The sequence below is a fragment of the Cebus imitator genome, unplaced genomic scaffold (genome assembly GCF_001604975.1).
Source record: "Cebus imitator isolate Cc_AM_T3 unplaced genomic scaffold, Cebus_imitator-1.0 Scaffold73, whole genome shotgun sequence".
Classification (NCBI taxonomy): domain Eukaryota; kingdom Metazoa; phylum Chordata; class Mammalia; order Primates; family Cebidae; genus Cebus; species Cebus imitator.
In genome coordinates this window covers 1,899,697-1,917,533 of record NW_016107388.1, presented here as the reverse complement: position 1 = coordinate 1,917,533, position 17,837 = coordinate 1,899,697, and the positions used below count along the sequence as shown (strand labels likewise).

Genomic DNA, 17,837 nt, shown 5'->3' with positions numbered 1-17,837 from the left:
TGATCCTGCCATTTAACTACTGGTTGGTTGTTTTGCCCTTAGGTTGGTGTAATTTTTTCATTGCATTGTTGGTCTTTACCATTTGGTTCATTTTTGCCATGGCTGGTACTGATTTTTCCTTTCTGTGTTTAGTGCTTTCTTCAGGAGCTCTTGTAGGGCAGGTCTGGTAGTGACAATGATCTCTCAGCAATTGCTTGTCTGTAAAGGATTTCATTTCTCCATCACTTATAGAGCTTAGTTTTGCTGGATATGAAATTCTGGGTTGAAAGTTCTTCAACGATGTTGAATATTGGCCCTCACTCTCTTCTGCCTTGTAGGGTTTCTGCCAAGAGATCTGCTGTGAGTCTAATGTGCTTCCCTTTGTGGGTGACCCAACCTTTCTCTCTGGCTGCCCTTAGAATTTTTTCCTTCATTTCAACCGGGGTGAACCTGATGATTATGTGTCTTTGGGTTGCTCTTCTAGAGGAGTATTGTTGTGGTGCTCTCTGTATTTCTTGTATGTGATTGTTGGCCTGTCTTGCTAGGTTGGGGAAGTTGTCCTGGATAATATGCTGATGAATGTTTTCCAGCTTGGATTCATTCTCCCATCATCTTCCAGTACAATGATCAGGTGTAGATTAGGTCTTTTCACATCCCATATTTCTTGAAGGCTTTGTTCATTTCTTTTCACTCTTTGTTCTCTTTTTTTGCCTTCTCATTTTATTTCATTGAATTGATCTTCAATCTCTGATATCCTTTATTCTGCTTGATCTACTCAGCTATTGAAACTTGTGTATGCTTCATGAAGTTCTCATGCTGTGTTTTTCAGCTCCATCAAGTCATTTATGCTCTTCTCTAAGCTGGTTATTCTAGTTAGCATTTTGTCTAACCTTTTTTCAAGGTTTTTATTTTATTTGCATTGGGATAGAACACGTTCCTTTAACTCAGGGAAGTTTGTTATTACCCACCCTCTGAAATCCACTTCTGTCAATTTGTCAAATTTGTTCTCCATCCTGCTTTGTTTCTTTGCTGGTGAGGAGCTGTGTTCTTGTGGTAGGGGAAAGACATTCTCATTTTTGATAGTTTCATTCTTCTTGCACTGGTTTCTTCCCATCTCATTGGATTTACACAGTTTTGATCTCAGGTAGCAGCTTGGGGAGGCGGTCTTTCTTTTGTCTGCCTGCAGAGGTGCTGCTGGGCTGCCACAGATTCAGTGGAGCTGCTGCATCTTTTATGTACTCAGGAAAATTAGGCCAGCTTCTGCAATGGTGGCTTCCCTTCCCCCAGCTGAGTTCGATCATTCCTGGTCACTCTCTAACTGATGTTTTAGGTATGCAACTCTGGAGTGAGAGTTTTTTAGCCTGCTGGGCTTTGCGCCAGCTGGAGTGGGGGACTTACCCTGCCATATGGGCTGTTTCCCTGCGTTCAGTTCTCCTTCTTTCTGGAGGGCAGGTAGCTCTGTCCCACTGGCTTTTTGGATTTCTTGGTATCAGCCAGTGCTTTCACCAGATTCCTGCTGACAGCCCTGGCACTGGCCAAAGTTGCTGTTCTGCCCTTTTCAGGAAGCTCACTGAGGCTTTTCAGCCTGGTGAAGATCTCCTGTTCTGGGGGTTGTAGAGGGCTTGGGTGGAGTGCTGCATCCAAACTGAAGTCCCAGATGGGGAGATCCCCCAGTCCTCCAGTTGGTTGCACATACCTCCTGGGTGGGGCAGTGCCCCACCTTGCCTCAACTTGCCCTATTTTGTTTATAACCACTGTCCAACCAGACCCACAAAATAAACCCGGTACCTTGTTTGGAATTGCGGAGACCACTCAGCTTATGCCTCTCTCTTGCTGGGAGCTGCTTTCTGGAGCTGCCTTTTATTTGGCCATCTTGGGATCCCCCCTAGCCTAACATGTCTTAAAGAACTAGACAAGCAAGAGCAAACCAAACCAAAAATTAATAGAAAAATAAAAAGAATAAACATCAGAGCAGAAATAAATGATATTGAAACAAATAAAACAATCCAAAAGATCAACAAAGTAAAAGTTGGTTTTTTAAAGAGATAAATAATATTGACAAATCTTTAACAGAACAAAAAAAAAAGGAGAAATAACCAAATAAATAAAATTAGAGATGAAAAATGATACATTACCACTGATATTGCAGAAATTCAAAGGATCATGAGTGGCTATTAAGAGCAAATATATGCCAATAAATTGGAAAATCCAGGGGAAATAGGTAAATTTCTAGACACATACAACTTACTAAGATTGAATCATGAAGAAATTCAATACCAAGACAGACCAATAACTAGTAAGAAGATCAGAGCTCTAATAAGTCTCCAGTAAAGAAAAGCTGGGGACCAGATGGCTTCACTTCTGAATTCTATCAAACATTTAAAGAACTAATACCAATCCTATTTAAACTCTTCCAAAAAATAGAGAAGGAAATACTTCCATACTTAGTCTATGCAGACAGCTTTTTCCTGATACCAAAAGCAAAGAAAGACACATCCATAAAAGGAAACTACAGGCCAACATTTCTGATGAATATGGATGCAAAAATCTTCAACAACATAGTATCAACCCAAATCCAGCAACACACTAAAAAGATCATTTATCATGACCAACAGGGATTTATCACAGAGATTCAACAATGGTTCAACATACGCAATTCAATCAATGATACATCATATCAACAGAATAAGGAACAACAACCATAGGATCATTTAAATTGATGCTGTAAAACCATTTGATAAAATTCAATATCCTTCATGATAAAAAAAAAAGCTGAGAATAAAAGGACCATGCCTTAACATGATAAAATCCATATATTACAGATCCAAGGTAGTAGTATAATAAATAGGAAAAAACTGAAAGCCTTCCCTGAATGCATTTTTGTCTGAATCATAACAAAGAAGCCCACTTTCCTAACTGTTATTCTACTTAGTATTGGAAGTTCTAGCTAGAGCAATCAGAGAAGAGAAACAGCTAACGAGTACCTAAATTGGAAAATAATAAGTCAAATTTTCTTTGTTTGTAGATGTTATAATCTAATATTTGAAAAATCTGAAGACACCTAAAAACTATTAGAATGCATAAACAAATTCAGTAAAGTTGTAGGATTCAAAATCCATATACAAAAATCACTAGCATTTCTAAATGTCAACAGTGAACAATTTGAAAAATAAATCAAAACTGTAACACCATGTGTAATAACCACAAATAACAAAGAAATGAAAGATCACTACAATGAAAACTATAAAACATTGGTGAAAGAAATTGAAAAGAATACAAAACAAACAAAGATGCTTTATGTTCATGGATCGGAAGAATCAGTGTTGTTAAAATGTCCATATTACCCAAAGCAATCTACAGACTCAATGCAATTTCTATCAAAATGCCAATGACATTCTTTATATAAATATAAAAACAATCCTAAAATTTATTTGGAACTATAAAATACCCAGAATAAACAAAGCTATTCTGAGCACAAAGAAGAAAACTAGAGGAATTACATTGCTTCATTTCTAATTATACTAAGAGTTGTAGTAAGCAGAATGGCATGATACTGTTAAAAACAGACACATAGATCAGTGGAACAGAATAGAGAACCCAGAAACAAATTCATACACCTACAGCGAATTCATTTTCAAAAAGTGTGCCAAGAATATACATCGGGGAAATGACAGTCTCTTCAATCAATGATGCTGGGAAAACTGGATGGAAGATAGACACCCATTTTTCATGATGAGATTATTCCATTACATGCCTATATAAAAGTATCTCTTGCACCCCATAAACATATATATCTACCATAGATGTAGAAAACCCTAAATACTCTGAAAATTGTTATAACTAATAAATGACTTTAGTAAGTTTGCAGAATTCACAATAAACATAGAATTAGTAGTTTTATGTACACCAATAGCAAACTAACATAAAAAGAAATTAGGTAGTAATTTCATTTACAGTGGACACTGAGAAATACTTAGGAGCAAAGTTAACCAAAAATAGAACAATCTCTACAATAAAAACGATAAAGCATTGATAAAAGAAATAGAAGGGAATCCAAACAAATGAAAAGTTATTCTGTGTTCATGGACTGGGGGAATTAATATTATTGAAAAGCCAATATTAACCAAAGACATCTACATATTTAATAAAATCCTTATCGAAATGACAATTCCATTTTTCACAGATTTTTTTAAAGCAATGTTCAAATTCATATGGAAATGTAAAAGACTCCAAATAGACAAGGCAATCTTGAGCAAAAAGAACAAAGTCAGGACATCATACTACATGACTTTAAAATATACTACAAAGATATACTAAACAAAATGCGTGGTTCTGGCATAAAACAGATACATAAACCAATGGAACAGAGTAGAAAACCCAAGAATAAATCAATACGCTTACAGCTAACAAAAGTGTCAAGAACACATATTGGGGAAGGAACAGTTTTTTCAATAACGATGTTGGGAAAACTGGGCATCCACACTCAGAAAAATGAAACAAGACACTATCTCTCCCCACACACAAAAACCAAAACAAAATGGCTTAAAGACTTAAATGTAAAACCTGAAACCTTGAAGAAAGCGTAAGGAAATAACTCCATGACATTGGACGGGGCAAGGATTTTTTAAAATAAGACTTCAAAAGCACAGGCAACAATAGCAAACATAGACAAACAGGATTGTGTCAAACTAAAAAAATAAATAAATAAAAACAAAAAACCTCTCTGTTCATTAAAGGAAATAACTAACAAAGTGAAGAGACAACTCACAGAGTGGAAAAAAAATTGCAAATTTCTTATCTGACAAGAGATTAATACCATACAATATAAGAAGCTCAAAAAACTCAATAGCAAGAAACCTTGCAATTGGATTTAAAAATGAGCAAAGGCCGGGCGCGATGGCTCACGCTTGTAATCCCAGCACTTTGGGAGGCCGAGGCGGGTGGATCACGAGGTCAAGAGTTCGAGACCATCCTGGTCAACATGGTGAAACCCCGTCTCTACTAAAAATGCAAAAATTAGCTGGGCATGGTGGCGCACGCCTGTAGTCCCAGCTACTCGGGAGGCTGAGGCAGGAGAATTGCTTGAACCCAGTAGGCGGAGGTTGCGGTGAGCCGAGATCGCGCCATTGTACTCCAGCCTGGGTAACAAGAGCGAAACTCCGTCTCAAAAAAATAAATAAATAAATAAATAAAAATGGGCAAAAGATCTGAATAGGCATTTCTAAAAAGAATACGTACAAATGGCCAACAGACACATTTAAAACTGCTCAAAATCACTAATCATCAGTGAAATTCAAATCAAAACCAAAATGAGATATTACCTCACACCAGTTCAAATGGCTATTGGCAATAATAATAATAATAATAATAATAACAAACTCTGGTAAGGATGTGGAGGAAGGACAACTCAGTGTACTGTTGTTGGAAATGTAAATTGGTACAACCATTATGGAAAACAGTATAGTAGTTTCTCAAAAAATCAAAATTGAATTACCACATAATCCAGCAATCCCATTACTGAGTATATATTTGAAGACCATGAAATCAGTACATCAAAGAGATAGGTGCACTCCCAGTAAGCAGCACTATTCACAATTGCTGAGATATGGTATCAACTTAAATGTCCATATACAAATGAATGAATAAAGAACATGTGGCATATATATATCTGCAACTGTAAAATGGAATGAAATCTTGTCCTTTGTGGCAACATGAATGAACTTGGGGAATATTATGTTAAGTAAAATAACCCATGCATAGAAATACAAACATCACATGATCTCACTCCTCAGTGTTATCTAAGAAAAATTGATCTCATAGAAGTAGAGAGTGGAATAATGGTTACCAGTGGCTGGGGAGGGGGAGAGTGGGGGAGATCCAGAGAGGTTTTCCTGTGGTTACAAAGTTACAGTTACACAGCAAGAGTAAGTTCTGGTGTTCTATTATACAGTAGGGTAACCATAGCAAATAACCATGTAGCGTAAACTTCAGCATAGCTAGGAGACATTTTGAATGTTACCACCAAAAGAAATGATAAATATTTAAAGTGATGGATTTGGCAATTAGTCTGATTTACTTATTATGCAAAGTATATATGATTTGAAATATTACACTGTTCACCACCCATGTGTACAATTATTATGTTTCAATTTTATAAAAACATTAATTAGAACATACGAGAAGTTTTATCGACAACAACAAATAATTACAAAGCTAGGGAACTTACTCTTGCTGTGTAACTGTTAACTACTGACTTTAGACACTGTAGAACTACAGTATTCAGACAGTGTTGTATTCATGTCAAGAGACACATATAGATTAAAGGCAACAGCATTTGGAGTCCAGAAATAGACCCACATGTATGTGGTCAATTTGTTTTTTGATAAAAGGAATAATAATTCAGTGAAGAAAGAATAATATTTTCAACAAACATGCTGGAACTATTGTAACTCCCCTTAAAAATAGCTTTGATTTACACCTCACTTTTGAAAGAAGTATTAAATAAAAATAAATTATAGATTTAAAATAAAAAGAATATTGTAAAAAATCTAGGATAAAAATAGTTGAAAATGTATTTCCTGTGTCAGGAAAAGACTTATTAAATGTAATTTGAAAAGTATGATCCATTAATATACAATGAATTGGACTTCATCAAATTTAAAAACTTCTCTGCTTGGGCAACATTTGAAGAGACAGTTCACAGAAGAATATATGCAGATGGCAAATAAGCACATGAAAGATGCTCAATGTCATTATCCTTTGGGGAAATGAAAATTAAAATTTAACAGATCAACACATCTGTTAGAATGTCCAAAATTTAAAAGGGTGACTGTAAGGGTTATGTAGGAGATTTTCTTTACACTGCTGGTGTCAAGATGAAATGTAAAACCCTTTGGAAAACAGTTTTGCAGTTTCTTAAAATGTTCAAAATACACATCCATTATATCCAGTTATCACACTACTAGAGTTTTACCCAAATGTAATAAAAGCATATGTCAATGCAAAAGTTTGTTCATAAATATTTATATCAGCTTCATCTGTAACACACTAAAACTTGAAATCAAGCAAATGTGCATTAATAGGATAATACACAATTTTTACAAATGGTGATACAGTCACCGATAAAATACTACTCAGCATTATAAAGGTTGATGACTTGATGAATGCTGTTAAATAAATAATATGAAAAATAATTATGCTGTGTGAAAGAAGCCACAAAAATTCATACATGCGGTAAGATTCCATTTATATAACAATCTGGAAAATGCAAACCAAGACAATATTGCAATATTGATCACCCCTCCCTCGGGATTTTGAAAATCTATGTAGTTAGAAAAGAAAGCAAATAAGAGTTAAGACAGTTCTTCCAATAATGCGTCCCATGTACATATGTGTATAAATTCAACACACACACATACACAACTTTCTGTTATTTGAATAGCCCTTTTCCAAGTAGTCTAAAGTGTACATTTTATTTTAATTGTAATACATAAGTTTCTACATAATTAGGTGTGGGCTCTTTTAGTTTAACTGTAAAATAACATTTATACCCCATTTTCCTGTGAAATTTCCATCACATTTGTTATCAATAATTTATAAACTAGTGGGTTTTCCAAGAGTTAATTTATACAGACATATTACTTTTTTGAGGTGGATTCTCCTTTAGATCATAAAATGCCAGCATATTTTATACCAGGTGTTATAAAATACACCAGAACAAGAGGCTCATTATCCCCAGATTGTATGAGTCTATAATTTGTTTTCAACATTTATAAATTGAATGTATAAAGAACTAGGAGAATTTCTTTCTCAAATTGGAAAAAAAAAATAGATTTTGACATCCCTCCAAAAATAAAGACCAATTGTCAGCTTCATTAATAGAATATTTTGTCTAAATACACACACACACCTACACGCACAACTTCAAGAAAGCTAAAATTGAATGGATTAAATACACAGCTGATTAGATTATAAATTTTAGGCTAGCTGATGTTAAATGTTGCTACATCATTATTATACCCTGCCAATGTAAGCCACCATACTGCCAGAAACTAGGTCCAGTTATAGTGCCACAAAACTTGCTGTTCTTGCCAAGGCTCAGCTGTTTTTCTTGAATAAATGCTCCTTGGATTCAGTGCGCCTTTGCAAATTTTCATATTTATTAAAAGTTGATGCTATTTTTGCTATTTTTCTGTTGCTTTCATACAGAAGCAAATTGTTGTCAAGTCCACTCCTCTTTCTTTTCTGATGCCACTCCAGAAATGGAGTTTTAAGGTTTCCTGTAATTCCTTAGCTCTCCCCAGCATGATTAGAGACTCTAGTCACTCTATGTCAGCTGCCCACGTTCTATGTGTGGTATGTACACATCTTTAATAATGTGTTCAAATGATTATGATTAGTCAAATATAAATATTTCTATAGGAATAGCTACCCGAGTTAATATGTTTTTTAAATAAGCATAATGTTATTAATTTAAACTAATATAAACAATTTGATTACATTATTTTATATACTGCCTGATATAAAGATCATTATATTAATATTTTAATGATGAATTAATACTTTGTTATGTTACTCCCTGGTAATTATAGGAGAAACTTATTGAAAATGATATTTTTGTGGGAGGAATGAGATCTATTTCAGGATGAAGAAATTTCAGTTAAAAATAAGTAAAAATTTAATCAATTATGTAATCAATTGTAAAAATTCATTTCAGTTAAAAATTAGTAAAAGTTTAATCAATCAAATGTAATCAATTATGACCTAATGGGCTAGGTAAGTACAGCAATGTGACTTAGGCCTAGTTCTGGGCCTGTATGCCTTGACCGCTAATGCAATGAGGGAATTAACACAGCATCACTTGATATTCATTCAATTATCGCTGTTTTGTTCATCAGCTAGACCACTGTCCTGCCTTTCATCTTTTCAACAGAAAATTATCAAGGCAAGTTGAATTCAACGTGTTTACCGTAAAAATGAACCAAATCAGACCGGGCACGGTTGCTCACACCTGTAATCCGAGCACTTTGGGAGGTCAAGGTGAGAGGATCACTTAAGGTCGGGAGTTTGAGACTAGCCTGGCCAACATGGTAAAACCGTGTCTCTACTAAAAATGCAAAAAGTAGCCAGGCATGGTGGCACATGCCTGTAATCCAAGCTGCTCAGGAGGGAGGTAGGAGAATCGGGAGGTGGAGGTTGCAGTGAGCCAAGATCAGGCCACTGTGCTCCAACCTGGGTGACAGAAGAATACTCTCTCTCAAAAGAAAAAAAAAATAATAATAATAATAATAAATAATAATAATAATAATCAAACAGGTGAATGTGTCCCAGATGTATGGAGAAAATGGAATACTTACTCTTCACGAAAAGTGAAGTTGGAGATACACTGGTGTGATTTCAAGTGGGGACCATAACTAGGATTATGTAGTTGGTTAACTAATTTTAAGTGTAGGTGGTTTTTTCTCTCTCTCATTTTTGAACTCCTGTTTCATTTTTTTGCAACCACAAATTTTATCACCATGTCCTGTCCTTGTCTTACAATTTTGGTTTCTTTATTTTAAAAAATTATGATTAAAAATATTTGGATAGTTCCTTAATCGCTAAATTATGCATTTTTATAAAGGTTTATTCCTCACATGGTTTATAATGACTCAGCCCTGTTCTTCATATAGAGTGTTTTTCTTGAAAATCTCATGCATTCTGGAGTGTGGCAGAGTTCCTGTGGAGCTAATCTTAGCGCTGGTCTCTGCTGGACTGCAGTGGAGTTCTCTCTATGTTTTGCTTTTATTTTCATTTCTCTGGTCGGGGTAGTGGTACCACACAAGCAGTACAAGTTGAAAATCAAATCTCAGGGAGCAGAGAAGATCTGATTCACTGTAGCTTGGATAACTTTTAATATTTGTTTTGATACCTACAACATCAGGAATATGAAGGAGTTTTTTAACATATATCTCATCAGAAATGGGGTTACATGTGTTTTTAAATTTCAATTCCTTAAAGTGGTGCAGATTTTACTAAGTAGGAAATGTACTCTAGTCTCTTAATGCATTGTTATCATACTGTGCGGTGAGTTTTCCTAATTTTGCAGGAATACAAATGTTGAACTATAAACTCATCCTATTTTTAAAAATTCTTCTTATATAGGATGGAAACTAGCAGGAAAAAACTCTATTAACACTTGTTTTCGGGTTTCTTAAATACCAGGATGCATTTGTTAGGATTTTCAAAATTCTGAGCTGCTAAGACAATTGAAATAAAATCTAAAATAGTTTTGAATTATGTAATTTCAGATTTAAAATAATTATATAATGAAAAACATTAACATGCTAGCAAATAAAATGATGAATACTAATGCATCTCTATGCTTATATATGAGCATGTGTCAGAATATTATGAACCTAGTGTTAGAATATTAAACAGTTTTTATTATTTTTTCTATGTAAGATTGATTCAAATTCTCATTTATTTTGCTTAGTATTATTCTAAACTTGGATATAAGCACAGGTGGCAAGGAGTGCTCCCAATCAGCAAGCTGACTGTGAGAAGTGTTAGCTGTAGTTGTCATCATGATTACAGAACAACTTTGGAACTACAGAGCAATGACCGCTTGCAGTAACATATTACACCTATATTAATATTTTCCATGATGAGGTTATAATGGGAGGTTGATGACACAGGTCTAAAGTCATTCTTAAATTAAAAAATTAACATTTTTTATTTTGGACAACTCACAAAACAATAGATTCCCATTTTAATAGATCTGACAGGCCTTGTCTACTGATAGGCATTATAATCTTTTCCCATGGCTGATGCTTCCTTGCATTTGAGTAATTTCTTATTAATGACATTTTCCCTCTACTGGAACCCTATAAAAGCATTAAACTGCTACAATCCCAGCACTTTGGGAGGCCGAGGCGGGTAGATCACTACGTCAAGAGATTGAGACCATCCTGGTCAACATGGTGAAACCCCGTCTCTACTAAAAATACAAAAAAATATTAGCTGGGCATTGTGGCGTGTGCCTGTAGTCCCAGCTACTCAGGAGGCTGAGGTGGAAGAATTGCTTGAACCCAGGAGGCAGAGGTTGTGGTGAGCCGAGATCGCGCCATTGCACTCCAGCCTGGGTAACAAGAGTGAAACCCCCAAAAAAAAAAAAAAAAAAAAAGCATTAAACTGTAGCTCTCAAGATGACACCTATCTTGGACTACACCTGTCTATAGTTCCTAAGGTGACACCCATGCTGGAATCACCAGGGACAGCATGAGAGCAACAAAGGGAGCTTCCCAGATGTCATCAGAGAGCAAGTAAGCAGAGGCTACTGGTGACAGCTCTGGCTTCCACACTGTAGGTAAGGGCCTTAAAAACAACTACAGGCTGCTGCAGAATGTGGCAAGACAAGTACACCACTCCAACTTCTGCATTTATCCAAAATATCAACTTGGCTCAGCACCAAGGGCCTTAAGGTAGGAGGGAGGGGATCCCTGGAGCTGAAAAGAACTAGTTCAGATCGTTGTAGACACAATGAACTCTCCAAAGCTGTTCTCACGTGTGTTCTAGTTACACATGGCTTTACAGGTTGGTCTGGTCTAACAGCATCATCAATGATACAAATTCTACAAAACATAAATTCTGTATTCCAACGAATAAGTGTAAACATTTAGAAATGTTAATGATACTAATAGCATAGACTGATAACTTTACATGTGCTATTATTTAATCCTCAAAATAAATTTACAGGATAGTCGCCCTTATACAAATGTTATGGATAAGGGAACTGGGGTTTAGATAAGAAAAGGATCTTACATTTTATAAGTAGAAGAGCATTTAAACACTTTTATCATTAAAATTAATTTGTGATTTATGAATCATTTATAAATAGCTTAGATATTTAGATTTGATCAATGGTTTCAAATCAAAGTTGATATCAAGTGTAAGAAATTTATAGAGATGAATAATCAAAATTATTTTTGTTCTATGTATTAACTAAGACTCATTTGAAATACTGTCTGCAAATTGTGAAAAATCCATTAGAATTTTGAGATAAATCAAAAGTAGGCTTCCCAAAAGGTAAGATATACTAAAACTATCTTATATAAATAAGACTGTAAGTTCTTCAACAATGTATTCAAATCCATATAATTATTTTGTATAAACAGTATTTTTTGACTTACATACAAATTTTTAAAACTACTTTTTAATATAAGTAGAAAAAATATATTACATAATGTGAAAGAAATATCTGAAATGTATGTTTCTCACTGAAGATAGTAAATGACAGTATCAGCTATTTCTGTCTATAAATCAGATAGCATTATTTCTATAATAAATAAAATTAAAGAAATATATTATTCAGTTTTCCATGTATGTTTTGATCTTACCTGTTGATTTACAGGAAAGTTTCTGTTGATTTTTTTAATCTGCAATGATAAATAAATAATAAAAGTGAGAAGAACAAGAATATGGTAACACAAGGTCTCAGAATTTTATGCAGATGATTTTTAGTTAGCTAATATATTAATATCTTCTTTTGATATCCTGAAATCATCGCATATAAAACAACATATAACAACAGGTATTTTTCTTTTTAAAATTGACTATCAAATTATTCTACATTTCATATGAAAACATTTTGGAAAAGATTTTACTTTAAAAATTTTTTAACTACAAGAAACCAAAAGACTGTGCTCAATACAATCAAACAATACTGAATGATTATCTATCAAGAATGTAGACAGTAACTTTCTGTGGTTTATTTTTTGTACTTTGAAATTATTTTATATTATATTTGTTTTGGCACTCAAGAGAACAGGGAAGTACAATATCCAAATGCTAAAGGATAAAGTATGTGTGTTGAACATTTTCAGTCAAGAATCCAGATAAAGTATAACATTTACTTTAAGAAAATTTAATCAATGACATTTTATAAGAATTTAAAGTAGATCTTCAGAGAAACCATTTCCTCTGTGATATGCCATGGAAACAAACTTTAAATATCAAATAAAAATGAACATTAGGTTTGGATAAAAAAGCATTGCACAAAGTCTTTCTTCAACAGTGCTTTTACTAGTTAAAACAATGATCTTCTAAGGGCTTTATAAAGGAACTTAAACATGCTAACTCTGTATACACTCTGGTGTATACATTTACACCAGAATTAAGGCAGACTATTTTCACCCATAAATTGTCATCGACTTATTTTATTTTGTCTATTTTTCGTTCCCTTTTGTCCTACTGACTGCTGCGAAATAACAGGTCATTTAACAGAAAAAATACACAAAGATGGAAAATCAGCAAAGGTCGCACCTACAAGAACAGGTTTACTAGCAAGGTGTTTGTCACTTAAAATGTAAAAATAGGATGTGGAGAAATAGGAATGCTTTTACACTGTTGATGGAAGTGTAAATTAGTTCAATCATTGTGGAAGACAGTGTGGCAATTCCTCAAGGATCTAGAAATAGAAATACAATTTGACCCAGCAATCCCATTCCTGGGTATATACCCAAAGGATTATAAATCATTCTATTATAAAGATACACCCACATGTACATTTATTGCAGCACTGCTCACTACAGTAAAGACTTGGAACCAACGCAAATGCCCATCAAAGATAGACTAACTAAAGAAAATGTGGCACATATACACCATGGAATATTATGCAGCCATAAAAAAGGATGAGTTCATGTCCTTTGTAGGGACATGGATGAAGCAGAAAACCATCATTCTCAGCAAACTGACACAAGAACAGAAAACCAAACACCACATGTTCTCATTCATAAGTGAGTGTTGAACAATGAGAACACATGGACACAGGGAATGGATCATTACGCGCTGTGGCCTGTCAGGGGATGGGGGCTAGGGGAGAGTGAGCATTAAGAGAAATACCTAATGTAGATGATGGGGTGATAGATGCAGCAAACCACCATGGAATGTGTATATCTATGTAACAAATCTGCATGTTCTGCACATGAACCCCAGAACTTAAAGTATAATAAATAAATTTTTTTAAATGTAAAAATAAAAGAAACTTTGAAAACATATGTGAGATCTGAGTAAGGTTAGGTACAGAAACCAAGTACTTCTAACATTATTATAATCATTTCAATATACCTTTTGGCTCTGCTGAAGAATCTGCCAAAGAATCTCTGAACTTACTCACATGCCTTCAGCTAAAATCAGCATAGCCTGGAAATGCAGATGGAAAAAGCTGATCTCTAAACATCTTTTATTAATCAGTTTAAAAAATCTACACTGAGTACTTTGTCAAACTCTACTTTTTGCTAGTTCATATGAATTGTAATAAATAATTCTGAAATTTACCTAATATTGTACGTAAAACCTTGGCTTCAATAATGTGCTATGTAGCTTTGTAAACTTCCATATTTTTTAATCAGAAAAAATGTCCGAAACATCTTTCTAGGAAACTTGAAGATCAACTAATTAGATAAGCACTTCATGATAAAAGTAGTGGTTGATGCAAACACAAGAAGTCTCATCCTGCTACCCCGCCCTTGGGAATATGAGAAATGAGTTGTTTTCTCCCACAGTGATCTGCTTTCTCTCCCCACTAGAGTGTTTACTAGACCATCAGAATTATTTACCCGTGAAGAGTTGTTGTATTATCAATTTTTGTTTTTGTTAGTTTCCCTTAGTACCATACCTGACTCACCTTGGAAAAGATTAGTAACTAATAGATGAATGCTACTCTGTCTATCCTTTGAATAGTTTACTGTATCACATTATTACTATTAAAATAACAAAATCTATTACCACTAACACTGCTCAAAAATAAGGCAAGAAAGTAGGAGCAATTTAGAATATAGAATATATTATAATATATTTTACATTGGAATATCTGTATCAAAAAATAGAATACAAAAAAGTAAAGGAATTGTATATTAATGGCTAGAGGGTATAATAAGACAGTGAGATATACCAACAGCTAGAACAATATGTAAAAAATAATAATAATATGTAAAAATTATGTTTGGAAAATATTGAAATGGTCTTTAGAAAATTATGTGTAGATTGTTTTTGTCATGTGGCAAATACAATCATATAAAAATAACATAGAACAAGGCATTAAGTCAATTAGTGAAGAAGTAATATTCTTTGAAGTGAAATATTAATAAATTGTGTTCCGCTTATAAATTGATGTCATCATAACCTTTCAAATACTGCTTCCATATAACTTCATAATACTTTATACTCGAATGATTTATGTTATCCGAGGATTATGTAAAAATATTCAAAAGGAATGAGTCAATGCTTAAATACTGCAAAGTATAGTATTAATAGATTTATTTGGCAAGAAAGGAACTTGTATAAGCTGATTTCTACTGAAATTTGTAGCTTTTTAATTGTGTATTAGGGTAAGATAATCTATTCATGTTTATTCATGTCTTAATGGAAATAGAAACTTAACTAAACTACTGACTGCACAGGAATGGAAGGCAGAGAATCAAAATGAGTCATATAATGTCCAGCACAGAAAACTCCACCAGATACCCTAGTTGTGGCAGCAAGAAAAGGACATACATTGTATTCAGGGATTTTTTCCTGATGTTGTAGATACAAAATAATTCCTTGTTAAGATTTAAAATATGCTAACATTTTAAAATAAAACAGTAACTGAGGAAAGAGAGGAAATAATGAGAAATGTGATGGTTGGGTCGCCGGCAAGATGGCCGAATAGGAGCAGCTGTAGTCTGCAGTTGCCAGCAAGATCAATGCAGGTGGTTGATTTCTGCATATCCAATTGAGGTACCCAGCTCATCTCACTGGGACTGGTTAGACAGTGAGTGCTGCTGATGGTGGGTGAGCTGGAGCAGGGTGGAGCATCACCTCACCTGGGAAGTGCAAGGGGTCAGGGAACGCCCTCCCCTAGCCAAGGGAAGCTGTAAGGGACATTGCCATGAAAAACAATGCACTCCGGCCCAGATACTATGCTTTTTCTATGACCCTCACAACCTGCAGACCGGTGCCTACACCATTTTCTCTGGTGCCTACACCACAAGGGCCCTGTGTTTCAAGCAAAAAACTGGGCAGCCATTTGGGCAGACACTGAGCTAGCTGCACGAGTTTTGTTGTTGTTGTTGTTGTTGTTTGTTTTTTTTCATGCCCCAGTAGCACTTGGAATGCCAGTAAGACAGAACTGTACACTCTCCCCTGGAAAGGGGGCTGAAGTCAAAGAGCCAAGTGGTCTAGCTCAGCAGATCCCACCCCATGGAGCCCAGCAAGCTAAGATCTACCAGCTTGAAATTCTCACTGCCAGCACAGCATTCCGAAATCGACCTGGGACACTAGAGCTTGGTGAGGGGAGGAGCATTTGCCATTACTGAGGCTTCAGTAGGCAGTTTTCCCCTCAATGAAAACAAAGATACCAGGAAGTTAGGTCTGGGTGGAGGCCACTGCAGCTCAGCAAAGCCACTGTGGCCAGACTGCCTCTCATGATTCCTTCTTTCTGGGAAGGCCATCTCTTAAAGAAAGGCAGCAGCCCCAATTAGGGGCTTAGAGATAAAACTTGCACCACCCTGTGACAGAGTACCTGGGGGAAGGGGCATCTGTGGGGACAGCTTCAGCAGACTTAAATGTTCCTGCCTGCTGGCTCTGAAGAGAGCAGCAGATCTCCCAGCACAGTGCTCAAGTTCTGCAAAAGGACAGACTGACTTTTCTAGTGTGTCCCTGACCCCAGTTCCTCCTAATTGGGAGACACCTCTCAGCAGGGGTTGACAGACACTTGATGCAGGAGAGCTCTGACTGGCAACTGGCTGGTGCCCCTCTGAGACGAAACCTCCAGAGGAACAAACAGGCAGCAATCTTTGCTGTTCTGCAGTCTCTGCTGGTGATACCCAGGCAAAGAGTGTCTGGAGTGGACCTCCAGCAACTCCAGCAGGTCTGGAGCAGAGGAGCCTGTTAGAAGGAAAACTAACAAACCGAAAGAAATAGCATCAACATCAACAAAAAGGATGTCCAAACAGAAACCTCATTTGAAGGTCACCAACATCAAAGACCAATGGTAGATAAATCCACAAAGATTGGTCTACCAGAATAATAGATATAACCAGAAGAAAAGGCTGAAAATTCCAAAAACTAGAATGCATCTCCTCCAATGGTTCTCAACTCCTCACCAGCAATGGAACAAAACTGGACAGAGAATGAGTGTGACAAATTGACAGAAGTAGGCTTCAGAAGGTGAGCAATAACAGGCTCCTCCAAGCTAAAGGAGCATGTTCTAACCCAATGTGAGGAAGTTAAGTACCGTGAAAAAAGGTTAAAGGAATAGCTACTAGAATAACTAGTTCAGAGAAGAATGTGAATGACCTGATGGAATGTAAAATCACAGCATGAGGACTGCATAAAGCATACACAAGTATCAATAGCCAAATTGATCAGGCAGAAGAAAGGATATCAGAGATTGAAGAACAACTGAATGAAATAAAGTGTGAAGACAAGATTAGAGAAAAAAGAATGAAAAGAAATGAACAAAGCCTCCAAGAAATATGGGACTATATGAAAAGAGCAAATCTATGTTTAATTGGTGTAACTGAAAGGGATAGGGAGAATGGAACCAAGCCGGAAAACACTCTTCAGGGTATTATCCCTTAGAACTTCCCCAACCTAGCAAGACAGGCCAACATTCAAATTCAGGAAATAGAGAGAACACCACAAATATACTACTAGAGAAGAGCAACCCCAAGACACATAATTATCAGATTCACTAAGGTTGAAATGAAACAGCAACAACAAAAATGTTGGGGAAGCCAGAGAGAAAGTTCAGGTTACCCACAAAGATCTCTCTGCAGGAACCGTACAAGCCAGAAGAGATTGGGGTCCAATATTCAACATTCTTAAGAAAAAAA

At 35.5% G+C, this 17,837-nt stretch overlaps 1 protein-coding gene across 1 annotated transcript in view; it reads right to left on the bottom strand.

Annotated features, from left to right (window-relative positions):
• The window catches only part of SNTG1 (syntrophin gamma 1), a 610,136-nt gene that overhangs the window by 169,676 nt on the left and 422,623 nt on the right, over positions 1-17,837 (bottom strand). The window contains exon 13 of the mRNA XM_017531764.2: positions 12,357-12,395. Within this exon, the coding sequence (XP_017387253.1) occupies positions 12,357-12,395 (39 nt within the window). The remainder of the gene's footprint in view (positions 1-12,356; positions 12,396-17,837) is intronic.